The sequence below is a fragment of the Protomyctophum parallelum genome, assembly GCF_964188405.1.
Source record: "Protomyctophum parallelum genome assembly, chromosome: 3".
Taxonomy (NCBI): domain Eukaryota; kingdom Metazoa; phylum Chordata; class Actinopteri; order Myctophiformes; family Myctophidae; genus Protomyctophum; species Protomyctophum parallelum.
Genome location: NC_139698.1, coordinates 2,327,958 through 2,343,256, shown reverse-complemented (window position 1 = coordinate 2,343,256; position 15,299 = coordinate 2,327,958). Strand labels below are relative to the sequence as shown.

The 15,299-nt window shown below is 48.8% G+C and overlaps 1 protein-coding gene across 1 annotated transcript in view; it reads left to right on the top strand.

Moving 5' to 3' along the window:
* LOC310856063 (glycine--tRNA ligase-like) overlaps window positions 1–14,411 on the top strand; it is a gene marked incomplete at both ends in the record, with an annotated part of 24,596 nt that extends 10,185 nt beyond the window's left edge. The window contains one exon of the mRNA XM_083761280.1: window positions 14,266–14,411. Coding sequence (XP_083617406.1) covers window positions 14,266–14,411 — 146 coding nt within the window. The remainder of the gene's footprint in view (window positions 1–14,265) is intronic.
* Between the last annotated feature and the right edge of the window lie 888 nt (window positions 14,412–15,299).

The following is a 15,299-nucleotide window of genomic DNA, read 5'->3' as shown; positions in this document are numbered from 1 at the left end:
AAAGACAGACAAAAGACAGGCAAAAGAAGGGGCAAAAGAAGGGCAAAAGACGGGCAAAAGACAGGCAAAAGAAGGGCAAAAGAAGGTGCAAAAGAAGGGCAAAAGAAGGGGCAAAAGAAGGGCAAAAGACAGGCAAAAGAAGGGCAAAATAAGGGGCAAAAGAAGGGGCAAAAGACAGGCAAAAGAAGGGCAAAAGAAGGGCAAAAGAAGGGCAAAAGAAGGGGCAAAATAAGGGCAAAAGACAGGCAAAAGAAGGGGCAAAAGACAGGCAAAAGAAGGGAAAAAGACAGGCAAAAGAAGGAGCAAAAGAAGGGGCAAAAGAAGGGCAAAAGACAGGCAAAAGAAGGGCAAAAGACAGGCAAAAGAAGGGGCAAAAGAAGGGCAAAAGACAGGCAAAAGACAGGCAAAAGACAGGCAAAAGACAGGCAAAAGACAGGCAAAAGAAGGAGCAAAAGAAGGGCAAAAGACAGGCAAAAGAAGGGCAAAAGACAGGCAAAAGAAGGGCAAAAGAAGGGGCAAAAGACGGGAAAAAGAAGGGCAAAAGAAGGGCAAAAGACAGGCAAAAGAAGGGCAAAAGACAGGCAAAAGAAGGGGCAAAAGAAGGGCAAAAGACAGGCAAAAGACAGACAAAAGACTGGCAAAAGAAGGGGCAAAAGAAGGGCAAAAGACTGGCAAAAGACAGGCAAAAGAAGGGGCAAAAGACAGGCAAAAGAAGGGGCAAAAGACAGGCAAAAGAAGGGGCAAAAGACAGGCAAAAGAAGGGGCAAAAGAAGGGCAAAAGAAGGGCAAAAGAAGGGCAAAAGAAGGGGCAAAAGAAGGGCAAAAGACAGGCAAAAGAAGGGGCAAAAGAAGGGGCAAAAGAAGGGCAAAAGACAGGCAAAAGAAGGGCAAAAGAAGGGGCAAAAGACGGGCAAAAGACAGGCAAAAGAAGGGGCAAAAGAAGGGGCAAAAGAAGGGGCAAAAGAAGGGAAAAAGACAGGCAAAAGAAGGCAAAAGACAGGCAAAAGAAGGGGCAAAAGAAGGGCAAAAGACAGGCAAAAGACAGGCAAAAGACAGGCAAAAGACAGGCAAAAGAAGGGGCAAAAGAAGGGCAAAAGACGGGCAAAAGAAGGGGCAAAAGACAGGCAAAAGAAGGGGCAAAAGAAGGGCAAAACAAGGGCAAAAGAAGGGCAAAAGACGGGCAAAAGAAGGGCAAAAGAAGGGGCAAAAGACAGGCAAAAAAAGGGCAAAAGAAGGGGCAAAAGACGGGCAAAAGACAGACAAAAGAAGGGCAAAAGAAGGTGCAAAAGAAGGGCAAAAGAAGGGCAAAAGAAGGGCAAAAGACAGGCAAAAGAAGGGCAAAAGAAGGGGCAAAAGAAGGGGCAAAAGACAGGCAAAAGAAGGGCAAAAGAAGGGGCAAAAGACGGGAAAAAGAAGGGCAAAAGAAGGGGCAAAAGACAGGCAAAAGAAGGGGCAAAAGAAGGGCAAAAGACAGGCAAAAGACAGACAAAAGACAGGCAAAAGAAGGGGCAAAAGAAGGGCAAAAGACGGCAAAAGAAGGGGCAAAAGACAGGCAAAAGAAGGGGCAAAAGAAGGGTAAAACAAGGGCAAAACAAGGGCAAAAGACGGGCAAAAGAAGGGCAAAAGAAGGGGCAAAAGACAGGCAAAAGAAGGGCAAAAGACAGGCAAAAGAAGGGCAAAAGACAGGCAAAAGACAGGCAAAAGAAGGGGCAAAAGAAGGGCAAAAGACAGGCAAAATAAGGGCAAAAGAAGGGCAAAAGAAGGGCAAAAGACGGGCAAAAGACAGGCAAATGAAGGGCAAAAGAAGGGGCAAAAGACAGGCAAAAGAAGGGCAAAAGACAGGCAAAAGACAGGCAAAAGAAGGGGCAAAAGACGGGCAAAAGACAGGCAAAAGAAGGGCAAAATAAGGAGCAAAAGAAGGGCAAAAGAAGGGCAAAAGAAGGACAAAAGACGGGCAAAAGAAGGGCAAAAGAAGGGGCAAAAGACAGGCAAAAAAAGGGGCAAAAGAAGGGCAAAAGACAGGCAAAAGAAGGGGCAAAAGAAGGGGCAAAAGAAGGGGCAAAAGAAGGGCAAAAGACAGGCAAAAGAAGGGCAAAAGACAGGCAAAAGAAGGGGCAAAAGAAGGGCAAAAGACAGGCAAAAGACAGGCAAAAGACAGGCAAAAGAAGGGGCAAAAGAAGGGCAAAAGACGGGCAAAAGACAGGCAAAAGAAGGGGCAAAAGACAGGCAAAAGAAGGGGCAAAAGACAGGCAAAAGAAGGGGCAAAAGACAGGCAAAAGAAGGGGCAAAACAAGGGCAAAACAAGGGCAAAAGAAGGGCAAAAGACGGGCAAAAGAAGGGGCAAAAGACGGGCAAAAGACAGACAAAAGAAGGGCAAAAGAAGGTGCAAAAGAAGGGCAAAAGAAGGGGCAAAAGAAGGGCAAAAGACAGGCAAAATAGGGGCAAAAGACAGGCAAAAGAAGGGCAAAAGACAGGCAAAAGAAGGGGCAAAAGAAGGGCAAAAGACAGGCAAAAGACAGGCAAAAGACAGGCAAAAGACAGGCAAAAGACAGGCAAAAGACAGGCAAAAGAAGGAGCAAAATAAGGGCAAAAGACAGGCAAAAGAAGGGCAAAAGACAGGCAAAAGAAGGGGCAAAAGACAGGCAAAAGAAGGGCAAAAGACAGGCAAAAGAAGGGGCAAAAGAAGGGCAAAAGAAGGGCAAAAGAAGGGCAAAAGAAGGGCAAAAGACGGGCAAAAGAAGGGCAAAAGAAGGGGCAAAAGACAGGCAAAAAAAGGGCAAAAGAAGGGGCAAAAGACGGCAAAAGACAGGCAAAAGAAGGGCAAAAGACGGGCAAAAGAAGGTGCAAAAGAAGGGGCAAAAGAAGGGCAAAAGAAGGGCAAAAGAAGGGCAAAAGAAGGGGCAAAAGAAGGGGCAAAAGACAGGCAAAAGAAGGGCAAAAGAAGGGGCAAAAGACGGGAAAAAGAAGGGCAAAAGAAGGGGCAAAAGACAGGCAAAAGAAGGGCAAAAGACAGGCAAAAGAAGGGGCAAAAGAAGGGCAAAAGACAGGCAAAAGACAGACAAAAGACAGGCAAAAGAAGGGGCAAAAGAAGGGCAAAAGACGGGCAAAAGACAGGCAAAAGAAGGGGCAAAAGACAGGCAAAAGAAGGGGCAAAAGACAGGCAAAAGAAGGGGCAAAAGAAGGGCAAAAGAAGGGCAAAAGAAGGGGCAAAAGAAGGGCAAAAGACAGGCAAAAGAAGGGGCAAAAGAAGGGGCAAAAGAAGGGCAAAAGACAGGCAAAAGAAGGGGCAAAAGAAGGGCAAAAGACAGGCAAAAGAAGGGGCAAAAGAAGGGGCAAAAGACAGGCAAAAGAAGGGGCAAAAGAAGGGCAAAAGACAGGCAAAAGACAGGCAAAAGACAGGCAAAAGAAGGGGCAAAAGAAGGGCAAAAGACGGGCAAAAGAAGGGGCAAAAGACAGGCAAAAGAAGGGGCAAAAGAAGGGTAAAACAAGGGCAAAACAAGGGCAAAAGACGGGCAAAAGAAGGGCAAAAGAAGGGGCAAAAGACAGGCAAAAAAAGGGCAAAAGAAGGGGCAAAAGACGGGCAAAAGACAGGCAAAATAGGGGCAAAAGACAGGCAAAAGAAGGGCAAAAGACAGGCAAAAGAAGGGGCAAAAGAAGGGCAAAAGACAGGCAAAAGACAGGCAAAAGACAGGCAAAAGACAGGCAAAAGACAGGCAAAAGACAGGCAAAAGAAGGAGCAAAATAAGGGCAAAAGACAGGCAAAAGAAGGGCAAAAGACAGGCAAAAGAAGGGGCAAAAGACAGGCAAAAGAAGGGGCAAAATACAGGCAAAAGAAGGGCCAAAGACAGGCAAAAGAAGGGGCAAAAGAAGGGCAAAAGAAGGGCAAAAGAAGGGCAAAAGAAGGGCAAAAGACGGGCAAAAGAAGGGCAAAAGAAGGGGCAAAAGACAGGCAAAAAAAGGGCAAAAGAAGGGGCAAAAGACGGGCAAAAGACAGGCAAAAGACGGGCAAAAGAAGGTGCAAAAGAAGGGGCAAAAGAAGGGCAAAAGAAGGGCAAAAGAAGGGCAAAAGAAGGGGCAAAAGAAGGGGCAAAAGACAGGCAAAAGAAGGGCAAAAGAAGGGGCAAAAGACGGGAAAAAGAAGGGCAAAAGAAGGGCAAAAGACAGGCAAAAGAAGGGCAAAAGACAGGCAAAAGAAGGGGCAAAAGAAGGGCAAAAGACAGGCAAAAGACAGACAAAAGACAGGCAAAAGAAGGGGCAAAAGAAGGGCAAAAGACGGGCAAAAGACAGGCAAAAGAAGGGGCAAAAGACAGGCAAAAGAAGGGGCAAAAGACAGGCAAAAGAAGGGGCAAAAGAAGGGCAAAAGAAGGGCAAAAGAAGGGGCAAAAGAAGGGCAAAAGACAGGCAAAAGAAGGGCAAAAGAAGGGGCAAAAGAAGGGCAAAAGACAGGCAAAAGAAGGGGCAAAAGAAGGGCAAAAGACAGGCAAAAGAAGGGGCAAAAGAAGGGGCAAAAGACAGGCAAAAGAAGGGGCAAAAGAAGGGCAAAAGACAGGCAAAAGACAGGCAAAAGACAGGCAAAAGAAGGGGCAAAAGAAGGGCAAAAGACGGGCAAAAGAAGGGGCAAAAGACAGGCAAAAGAAGGGGCAAAAGAAGGGTAAAACAAGGGCAAAACAAGGGCAAAAGACGGGCAAAAGAAGGGCAAAAGAAGGGGCAAAAGACAGGCAAAAAAAGGGCAAAAGAAGGGGCAAAAGACGGGCAAAAGACAGACAAAAGAAGGGCAAAAGAAGGTGCAAAAGAAGGGCAAAAGAAGGGGCAAAAGAAGGGCAAAAGACAGGCAAAAGAAGGGCAAAAGAAGGGCAAAAGAAGGGGCAAAAGAAGGGGCAAAAGACAGCAAAAGACAGGCAAAAGAAGGGCAAAAGAAGGGCAAAAGAAGGGCAAAAGAAGGGGCAAAAGAAGGGCAAAAGACAGGCAAAAGAAGGGGCAAAAGACAGGCAAAAGAAGGGCAAAAGAAGGGCAAAAGACAGGCAAAAGAAGGGGCAAAAGACAGGCAAAAGAAGGGGCAAAAGACAGGCAAAAGAAGGGCAAAAGACGGGCAAAAGACAGGCAAAAGACAGGCAAAAGACAGGCAAAAGACAGGCAAAAGACAGGCAAAAGAAGGAGCAAAAGAAGGGCAAAAGACAGGCAAAAGAAGGGCAAAAGACAGGCAAAAGAAGGGGCAAAAGACAGGCAAAAGAACGGGCAAAAGACAGGCAAAAGAAGGGGCCAAAGACAGGCAAAAGAAGGGCAAAAGAAGGGCAAAAGAAGGGCAAAAGAAGGGCAAAAGAAGGGCAAAAGAAGGGCAAAAGACGGGGCAAAAGACAGGCAAAAGAAGGGGCAAAAGAAGGGCAAAAGACAGGCAAAAGAAGGGGCAAAAGAAGGGGCAAAAGAAGGGGCAAAAGAAGGGGCAAAAGAAGGGCAAAAGACAGGCAAAAGACAGGCAAAAGACAGGCAAAAGACAGGGAAAAGACAGGCAAAAGAAGGGGCAAAAGAAGGGCAAAAGACGGGCAAAAGACAGGCAAAAGAAGGGGCAAAAGACAGGCAAAAGAAGGGGCAAAAGACAGGCAAAAGAAGGGGCAAAAGAAGGGCAAAACAAGGGCAAAAGAAGGGCAAAAGACGGGCAAAAGAAGGGCAAAAGAAGGGGCAAAAGACAGGCAAAAAAAGGGCAAAAGAAGGGGCAAAAGACGGGCAAAAGACGGGCAAAAGACAGACAAAAGAAGGGCAAAAGAAGGGCAAAAGAAGGGGCAAAAGAAGGGCAAAAGACAGGCAAAAGAGGGGCAAAAGAAGGGCAAAAGACAGGCAAAAGAAGGGCAAAAGAAGGGGCAAAAGAAGGGGCAAAAGACAGGCAAAATAAGGGCAAAAGAAGGGCAAAAGAAGGGGCAAAAGAAGGGGCAAAAGACAGGCAAAAGAAGGGCAAAAGAAGGCAAAAGAAGGGCAAAAGAAGGGGCAAAAGAAGGGCAAAAGACAGGCAAAATAAGGGGCAAAAGACAGGCAAAAGAAGGGGCAAAAGACAGGCAAAAGAAGGAGCAAAAGAAGGGGCAAAAGAAGGGCAAAAGACAGGCAAAAGAAGGGCAAAAGACAGGCAAAAGAAGGGGCAAAAGAAGGGCAAAAGACAGGCAAAAGACAGGCAAAAGACAGGCAAAAGACAGGCAAAAGACAGGCAAAAGAAGGAGCAAAATAAGGGCAAAAGACAGGCAAAAGACAGGCAAAAGAAGGGGCAAAAGACAGGCAAAAGAAGGGGCAAAAGACAGGCAAAAGAAGGGGCCAAAGACAGGCAAAATAAGGGGCAAAAGAAGGGCAAAAGAAGGGCAAAAGAAGGGCAAAAGAAGGCCAAAAGAAGGGCAAAAGACGGGCAAAAGAAGGGCAAAAGAAGGGGCAAAAGACAGGCAAAAAAAGGGCAAAAGAAGGGGCAAAAGACGGGCAAAAGACAGGCAAAAGAAGGGCAAAAGACGGGCAAAAGAAGGGCAAAAGAAGGTGCAAAAGAAGGGGCAAAAGAAGGGCAAAAGAAGGGCAAAAGAAGGGGCAAAAGAAGGGGCAAAAGACAGGCAAAAGAAGGGGCAAAAGACAGGCAAAAGAAGGGCAAAAGAAGGGCAAAAGACAGGCAAAAGAAGGGGCAAAAGACAGGCAAAAGAAGGGGCAAAAGACAGGCAAAAGAAGGGCAAAATACAGGCAAAAGACAGGCAAAAGAAGGGGCAAAAGAAGGGGCAAAAGACAGGCAAAAGAAGGGGCAAATGAAGGGCAAAAGACAGGCAAAAGACAGGCAAAAGACAGGCAAAAGAAGGGGCAAAAGAAGGGCAAAAGACGGGCAAAAGAAGGGGCAAAAGACAGGCAAAAGAAGGGGCAAAAGAAGGGTAAAACAAGGGCAAAACAAGGGCAAAAGACGGGCAAAAGAAGGGTAAAAGAAGGGGCAAAAGACAGGCAAAAAAAGGGCAAAAGAAGGGGCAAAAGACGGGCAAAAGACAGACAAAAGAAGGGCAAAAGAAGGTGCAAAAGAAGGGCAAAAGAAGGGGCAAAAGAAGGGCAAAAGACAGGCAAAAGAAGGGCAAAAGAAGGGGCAAAAGAAGGGGCAAAAGACAGGCAAAAGACAGGCAAAAGAAGGGCAAAAGAAGGGCAAAAGAAGGGCAAAAGAAGGGGCAAAAGAAGGGGCAAAAGAAGGGCAAAAGACAGGCAAAAGAAGGGGCAAAAGACAGGCAAAAGAAGGGGCAAAAGACAGGCAAAAGACAGGCAAAAGAAGGGCAAAAGAAGGGCAAAAGACAGGCAAAAGAAGGGGCAAAAGACAGGCAAAAGAAGGGGCAAAAGACAGGCAAAAGAAGGGCAAAAGACGGGCAAAAGAAGGGCAAAAGAAGGTGCAAAAGAAGGGGCAAAAGAAGGGCAAAAGAAGGGCAAAAGAAGGGCAAAAGAAGGGGCAAAATAAGGGGCAAAAGACAGGCAAAAGAAGGGCAAAAGAAGGGGCAAAAGACGGGAAAAAGAAGGGCAAAAGAAGGGGCAAAAGACAGGCAAAAGAAGGGCAAAAGACAGGCAAAAGAAGGGGCAAAAGAAGGGCAAAAGACAGGCAAAAGACAGACAAAAGACAGGCAAAAGAAGGGGCAAAAGAAGGGCAAAAGACGGGCAAAAGACAGGCAAAAGAAGGGCAAAAGAAGGTGCAAAAGAAGGCAAAAGAAGGGGCAAAAGAAGGGCAAAAGACAGGCAAAAGAAGGGCAAAATAAGGGGCAAAAGAAGGGGCAAAAGACAGGCAAAAGAAGGGCAAAAGAAGGGCAAAAGAAGGGCAAAAGAAGGGGCAAAATAAGGGCAAAAGACAGGCAAAAGAAGGGGCAAAAGACAGGCAAAAGAAGGGGAAAAAGACAGGCAAAAGAAGGAGCAAAAGAAGGGGCAAAAGAAGGGCAAAAGACAGGCAAAAGAAGGGCAAAAGACAGGCAAAAGAAGGGGCAAAAGAAGGGCAAAAGACAGGCAAAAGACAGGCAAAAGACAGGCAAAAGACAGGCAAAAGACAGGCAAAAGAAGGAGCAAAAGAAGGGCAAAAGACAGGCAAAAGAAGGGCAAAAGACAGGCAAAAGAAGGGGCAAAAGACAGGCAAAAGAACGGGCAAAAGACAGGCAAAAGAAGGGGCCAAAGACAGGCAAAAGAAGGGGCAAAAGAAGGGCAAAAGAAGGGCAAAAGAAGGGCAAAAGAAGGGCAAAAGACGGGGCAAAAGACAGGCAAAAGAAGGGGCAAAAGAAGGGCAAAAGACAGGCAAAGAAGGGGCAAAAGAAGGGGCAAAAGAAGGGGCAAAAGAAGGGGCAAAAGAAGGGCAAAAGACAGGCAAAAGACAGGCAAAAGACAGGGAAAAGACAGGCAAAAGAAGGGGCAAAAGAAGGGCAAAAGACGGGCAAAAGACAGGCAAAAGAAGGGGCAAAGAAGGGCAAAAGAAGGGCAAAAGAAGGGCAAAAGACAGGCAAAAGAAGGGGCAAAAGACAGGCAAAAGAAGGGGCAAAAGAAGGGCAAAACAAGGGCAAAAGAAGGGCAAAAGACGGGCAAAAGAAGGGCAAAAGAAGGGGCAAAAGACAGGCAAAAAAAGGGCAAAAGAAGGGGCAAAAGACGGGCAAAAGACAGACAAAAGAAGGGCAAAAGAAGGTGCAAAAGAAGGGCAAAAGAAGGGGCAAAAGAAGGGCAAAAGACAGGCAAAAGAGGGGCAAAAGAAGGGCAAAAGACAGGCAAAAGAAGGGCAAAAGAAGGGGCAAAAGAAGGGGCAAAAGACAGGCAAAATAAGGGCAAAAGAAGGGCAAAAGAAGGGGCAAAAGAAGGGCAAAAGACAGGCAAAAGAAGGGCAAAAGAAGGGCAAAAGAAGGGCAAAAGAAGGGCAAAAGAAGGGGCAAAAGAAGGGGCAAAAGAAGGGCAAAAGACAGGCAAAAGAAGGGGCAAAAGACAGGCAAAAGAAGGGGCAAAAGACAGGCAAAAGACAGGCAAAAGAAGGGCAAAAGAAGGGCAAAAGACAGGCAAAAGAAGGGGCAAAAGACAGGCAAAAGAAGGGGCAAAAGACAGGCAAAAGAAGGAGCAAAAGAAGGGGCAAAAGAAGGGCAAAAGACAGGCAAAAGAAGGGCAAAAGACAGGCAAAAGAAGGGGCAAAAGAAGGGCAAAAGACAGGCAAAAGACAGGCAAAAGACAGGCAAAAGACAGGCAAAAGACAGGCAAAAGACAGGCAAAAGAAGGAGCAAAATAAGGGCAAAAGACAGGCAAAAGACAGGCAAAAGAAGGGGCAAAAGACAGGCAAAAGAAGGGGCAAAAGACAGGCAAAAGAAGGGGCAAAAGACAGGCAAAAGAAGGGGCAAAAGAAGGGCAAAAGAAGGGCAAAAGAAGGGCAAAAGACGGGCAAAAGAAGGGCAAAAGAAGGGGCAAAAGAAGGGCAAAACAAGGGCAAAAGAAGGGCAAAAGACGGGCAAAAGAAGGGCAAAAGAAGGGGCAAAAGACGGGCAAAAGACAGACAAAAGAAGGGCAAAAGAAGGTGCAAAAGAAGGGCAAAAGAAGGGGCAAAAGAAGGGCAAAAGACAGGCAAAAGAGGGGCAAAATAAGGGCAAAAGACAGGCAAAAGAAGGGCAAAAGAAGGGGCAAAAGAAGGGGCAAAAGACAGGCAAAATAAGGGCAAAAGAAGGGAAAAAGAAGGGGCAAAAGAAGGGGCAAAAGACAGACAAAAGAAGGGCAAAAGAAGGGCAAAAGAAGGGCAAAAGAAGGGGCAAAAGAAGGGCAAAAGACAGGCAAAATAAGGGGCAAAAGACAGGCAAAAGAAGGGGCAAAAGACAGGCAAAAGAAGGAGCAAAAGAAGGGGCAAAAGAAGGGGCAAAAGACAGGCAAAAGAAGGAGCAAAAGAAGGGGCAAAAGAAGGGCAAAAGACAGGCAAAAGAAGGGCAAAAGACAGGCAAAAGAAGGGGCAAAAGAAGGGCAAAAGACAGGCAAAAGACAGGCAAAAGACAGGCAAAAGACAGGCAAAAGACAGGCAAAAGACAGGCAAAAGACAGGCAAAAGACAGGCAAAAGACAGGCAAAAGACAGGCAAAAGAAGGAGCAAAATAAGGGCAAAAGACAGGCAAAAGACAGGCAAAAGAAGGGGCAAAAGACAGGCAAAAGAAGGGGCAAAAGACAGGCAAAAGAAGGGGCCAAAGACAGGCAAAAGAAGGGGCAAAAGAAGGGCAAAAGAAGGGCAAAAGAAGGGCAAAAGAAGGGCAAAAGAAGGGCAAAAGACGGGCAAAAGAAGGGCAAAAGAAGGGGCAAAAGACAGGCAAAAAAAGGGCAAAAGAAGGGGCAAAAGACGGGCAAAAGACAGGCAAAAGAAGGGCAAAAGACGGGCAAAAGAAGGGCAAAAGAAGGTGCAAAAGAAGGGGCAAAAGAAGGGCAAAAGAAGGGCAAAAGAAGGGGCAAAAGAAGGGGCAAAAGACAGGCAAAAGAAGGGGCAAAAGACAGGCAAAAGAAGGGCAAAAGAAGGGCAAAAGACAGGCAAAAGAAGGGGCAAAAGACAGGCAAAAGAAGGGGCAAAAGACAGGCAAAAGAAGGGCAAAATGCAGGGAAAAGACAGGCAAAAGAAGGGGCAAAAGACAGGCAAAAGAAGGGCAAAAGACAGGCAAAAGAAGGGCAAAAGACAGGCAAAAGACAGGCAAAAGAAGGGGCAAAAGAAGGGGCAAAAGAAGGGCAAAAGAAGGGCAAAAGACGGGCAAAAGACAGGCAAATGAAGGGCAAAAGAAGGGGCAAAAGACAGGCAAAAGATGGGCAAAAGACAGGCAAAAGACAGGCAAAAGAAGGGGCAAAAGAAGGGCAAAAGACAGGCAAAAGAAGGGGCAAAAGAAGGGCAAAAGACAGGCAAAAGAAGGGCAAAAGACAGGCAAAAGACAGGCAAAAGAAGGGCAAAAGACAGGCAAAAGACAGGCAAAAGAAAAATCGAGGAATCGATGAATCGATGAATCGATAATCGATAATCGATAATCGATAATCGATAATCGATAATTTGATACTCGATAAATCGATACTCGATAAATCGATAATCGAGGAATCGAGGAATCGAGGAATCGATAATCGATAATCGATAATCGAGAAATCGAGGAATCGAGAATCGAGAATCGAGAATCGAGAATCGAGAAATCGAGAAATCGAGAATCGAGAAGCGAGAAATCGAAAATCAGCCGGGGCGCCTGATGGAGGGGAAAGGAACTGGTCTCTATACTGACTCCCCCTGGCCAGCCGGGGCGCCTGATGGAGGGGAAAGGAACTGGTCTCTATACTGCCTCCCCCTGGCCAGCCGGGGCGCCTGATGGAGGGGAAAGGAACTGGTCTCTATACTGACTCCCCCTGGCCAGCCGGGGCGCCTGATGGAGGGGAAAGGAACTGGTCTCTATACTGCCTCCCCCTGGCCAGCCGGGGCGCCTGATGGAGGGGAAAGGAACTGGTCTCTATACTGCCTCCCCCTGGCCAGCCGGGGCGCCTGATGGAGGGGAAAGGAACTGGTCTCTATACTGCCTCCCCCTGGCCAGCCGGGGCGCCTGATGGAGGGGAAAGGAACTGGTCTCTATACTGCCTCCCCCTGGCCAGCCGGGGGGCCTGATGGAGGGGAAAGGAACTGTTCTCTATACTGCCTCCCCCTGGCCAGCCGGGGCACCTGATGGAGGGGAAAGGAACTGGTCTCTATACTGCCTCCCCATGGCCAGCCGGGGCGCCTGATGGAGGGGAAAGGAACTGGTCTCTATACTGCCTCCCCCTGGCCAGCCGGGGCGCCTGATGGAGGGGAAAGGAACTGGTCTCTATACTGCCTCCCCCTGGCCAGCCGGGGCGCCTGATGGAGGGGAAAGGAACTGGTCTCTAAACTGCCTCCCCCTGGCCAGCCGGGGCGCCTGATGGAGGGGAAAGGAACTGGTCTCTATACTGCCTCCCCCTGGCCAGCCGAGGCGCCTGATGGAGGGTTAAGGAACTGGTCTCTATACTGCCTCCCCCTGGCCAGCCGGGGCGCCTGATGGAGGGGAAAGGAACTGGTCTCTATACTGCCTCCCCCTGGCCAGCCGGGGCGCCTGATGGAGGGGAAAGGAACTGGTCTCTATACTGCCTCCCCCTGGCCAGCCGGGGGGCCTGATGGAGGGGAAAGGAACTGTTCTCTATACTGCCTCCCCCTGGCCAGCCAGGGCGCCTGATGGAGGGGAAAGGAACTGGTCTCTATACTGCCTCCCCCTTGCCAGCCGGGGCGCCTGATGGAGGGGAAAGGAACTGGTCTCTATACTGCCTCCCCATGGCCAGCCGGGGCGCCTGATGGAGGGGAAAGGAACTGGTCTCTATACTGCCTCCCCCTGGCCAGCCGGGGCGCCTGATGGAGGGGAAAGGAACTGGTCTCTATACTGCCTCCCCCTGGCCAGCCGGGGCGCCTGATGGAGGGGAAAGGAACTGGTCTCTATACTGCCTCCCCCTGGCCAGCCGGGGCGCCTGATGGAGGGGAAAGGAACTGGTCTCTATACTGCCTCCCCCTGGCCAGCCGGGGCGCCTGATGGAGGGGAAAGGAACTGGTCTCTATACTGCCTCCCCCTGGCCAGCCGGGGCGCCTGATGGAGGGGAAAGGAACTGGTCTCTATACTGCCTCCCCCTGGCCAGCCGGGGCGCCTGATGGAGGGGAAAGGAACTGGTCTCTATACTGCCTCCCTCTGGCCAGCCGGGGCGCCTGATGGAGGGGAAAGGAACTGGTCTCTAAACTGCCTCCCCCTGGCCAGCCGGGGCGCCTGATGGAGGGGAAAGGAACTGGTCTCTATACTGCCTCCCCCTGGCCAGCCGGGGCGCCTGATGGAGGGGAAAGGAACTGGTCTCTATACTGCCTCCCCCTGGCCAGCCGGGGCGCCTGATGGAGGGGGAAGGAACTGGTCTCTATACTGCCTCCCCCTGGCCAGCCAGGGCGCCTGATGGAGGGGAAAGGAACTGGTCGGAATAACGTGTTCCTTCCACGCAATATACGTCCTCCCCCGTCGTGCATAGAAGGAAGCATTGTGTGTGTGTGTGTGTGTGTGTGTGTGTGTGTGTGTGTGTGTGTGTGTGTGTGTGTGTGTGTGTGTGTGTGTGTGCATACAGTATATTATGCACGTGTTTGCATCGTGCCTGTTTGCATATTGTATTGCATATCTGCGTCTGACAGTTTGTGTGCACAACCATCTCACCTTGTTTGTCGAGCGTGTGCACGCAGGCGTGTGTGTGTGTGTGTGTGTGTGCGTGTGTGACATGTGTGTGTGTGTGTGTGTGTGTGTGTGTGTGAATTGTGTGTGTGTGACGTGTGTGTGTGTGTGTGTACATGTTTGAACAGACAGTGGAGTGACCTCGTCTGGTGAAGCTGGTCGGTCGTGGAGGAATCAAGCATATCCGCATATCCAGACGCTCTTAATCCAGAGCGACTTACATTAAGCAAGAACAAAAGCATGGGAATACATCACATAAAAACATTTATCATGAAACATGCGTAAGCTAAGAAAATAACAGTGGAATATCTATATAATGAAACTATACATACACTATACATATATACTATACATATTTACTACTATGCTATACATATGTACTATGGCGTGCTATGACTATATACAATACAATTATAGTGCTGTCTACATAACATGCTATAAATCTGTATCAAATGCTATCTAAGTCTACAGAAATGCTATCTAAGGGGTTAGGGTAAGTGCTATGGGCCATGATGGAGTCTGAAAAGGTGGGTTTTCAGGCTACGGCGGAAGATTGGGAGTGATGCTGCAGTTCTGACTGCAATGGGAAGTGCATTCCACAGTTTTGGAGCCAGAAGGGAGAAGAGTTTGGGACGTGTGGAGCGTTGTCCCAGCGTTTTTAGTGAGTTTCCCTTTAAGCAATAAAGTATTTTACACAAAATGTTATGTTGGTCGCCTCACATAAGGTGTAATGTTATGTTGGTCACGTCACATAAGATGTTAAGTTGATGTAATTCAGTAACAACGTGCATAGAGTCAGTATAATCAGGCGTCACAGTCCAGCCGTTACATAAGGGTCTGTGTTGTTACTCATTGACCGGCATTACCTTGGACTTGACCCCAGAGTGGACTGGACGTCTGTCCACGCCAACCAACGACCCCTCTCTGCTTCACTCGCTACCCTGAGCTCAGCATTCTGCACGCAGACACACAGACGCACTGATCCAGCATGCACGCACGCACGCACGCACGAGCGCACGCACGCTCAGGGCAGGAGATAAGATAACACAGAGCGTTATTGATCCCCACAGGGAAACACAGGCATCACGACAGCAGTCTGTCACGTCCCACGTTGCCATGTCTGGAGGAAATACAGGGAGACACAGGCATCACGACAGCAGTCTGTCACGTCCCACGTTGCCATGTCTGGAGGAAATACAGGGAAACACAGTCATAACGACAGCAGTCTGTCACGTCCCACGTTGCCATGTCTGGAGGAAATACAGGGAAACACAGCAGTCTGTCACGTCCCACGTTGCCATGTCTGGAGGAAATACAGGGAAAAACAGGCGTCACGACAGCATTCTGTCACGTCCCACGTTGCCACGTCTGGAGGAAATACAGGGAAACACAGGCGTCATAACAACAGCATTCTGTCACGTCCCACGTTGCCATGTCTGGAGGAAATACAGGGAAACACAGGCGTCATAACAACAGCAGTCTGTCACGTCCCACGTTGCCATGTCTGGAGGAAATACAGGGAAACACAGGCGTCATAACGACAGCAGTCTGTCACGTCCCACGTTGCCATGTCTGGAGGAAATACAGGGAAACACAGGCATCACGACAGCATTCTGTCACGTCCCACGTTGCCATGTCTGGAGGAAATACAGGGAAACACAGGCGTCATAACAACAGCAGTCTGTCACGTCCCACGTTGCCATGTCTGGAGGAAATACAGGGAAACACAGGCGTCATAACAACAGCAGTCTGTCACGTCCCACGTTGCCATGTCTGGAGGAAATACAGGGAAACACAGGCATAACGACAGCATTCTGTCACGTCCCACGTTGCCATGTCTGGAGGAAATACAGGGAAACACAGGCGTCATAACAACAGCAGTCTGTCACGTCCCACGTTGCCATGTCTGGAGGAAATACAGGGAAACACAGGCATCACGACAGCAGTCTGTCACGTCCCACGTTGCCATGTCTGGAGGAAATACAGGGAAACACAGGCGTCATAACGACAGCAGTCTGTCACGTCCCACGTTGCCATGTCTGGAGGAAATACAGGGAAACACAGGCGTCATAACAACAGCAGTCTGTCACGTCCCACGTTGCCA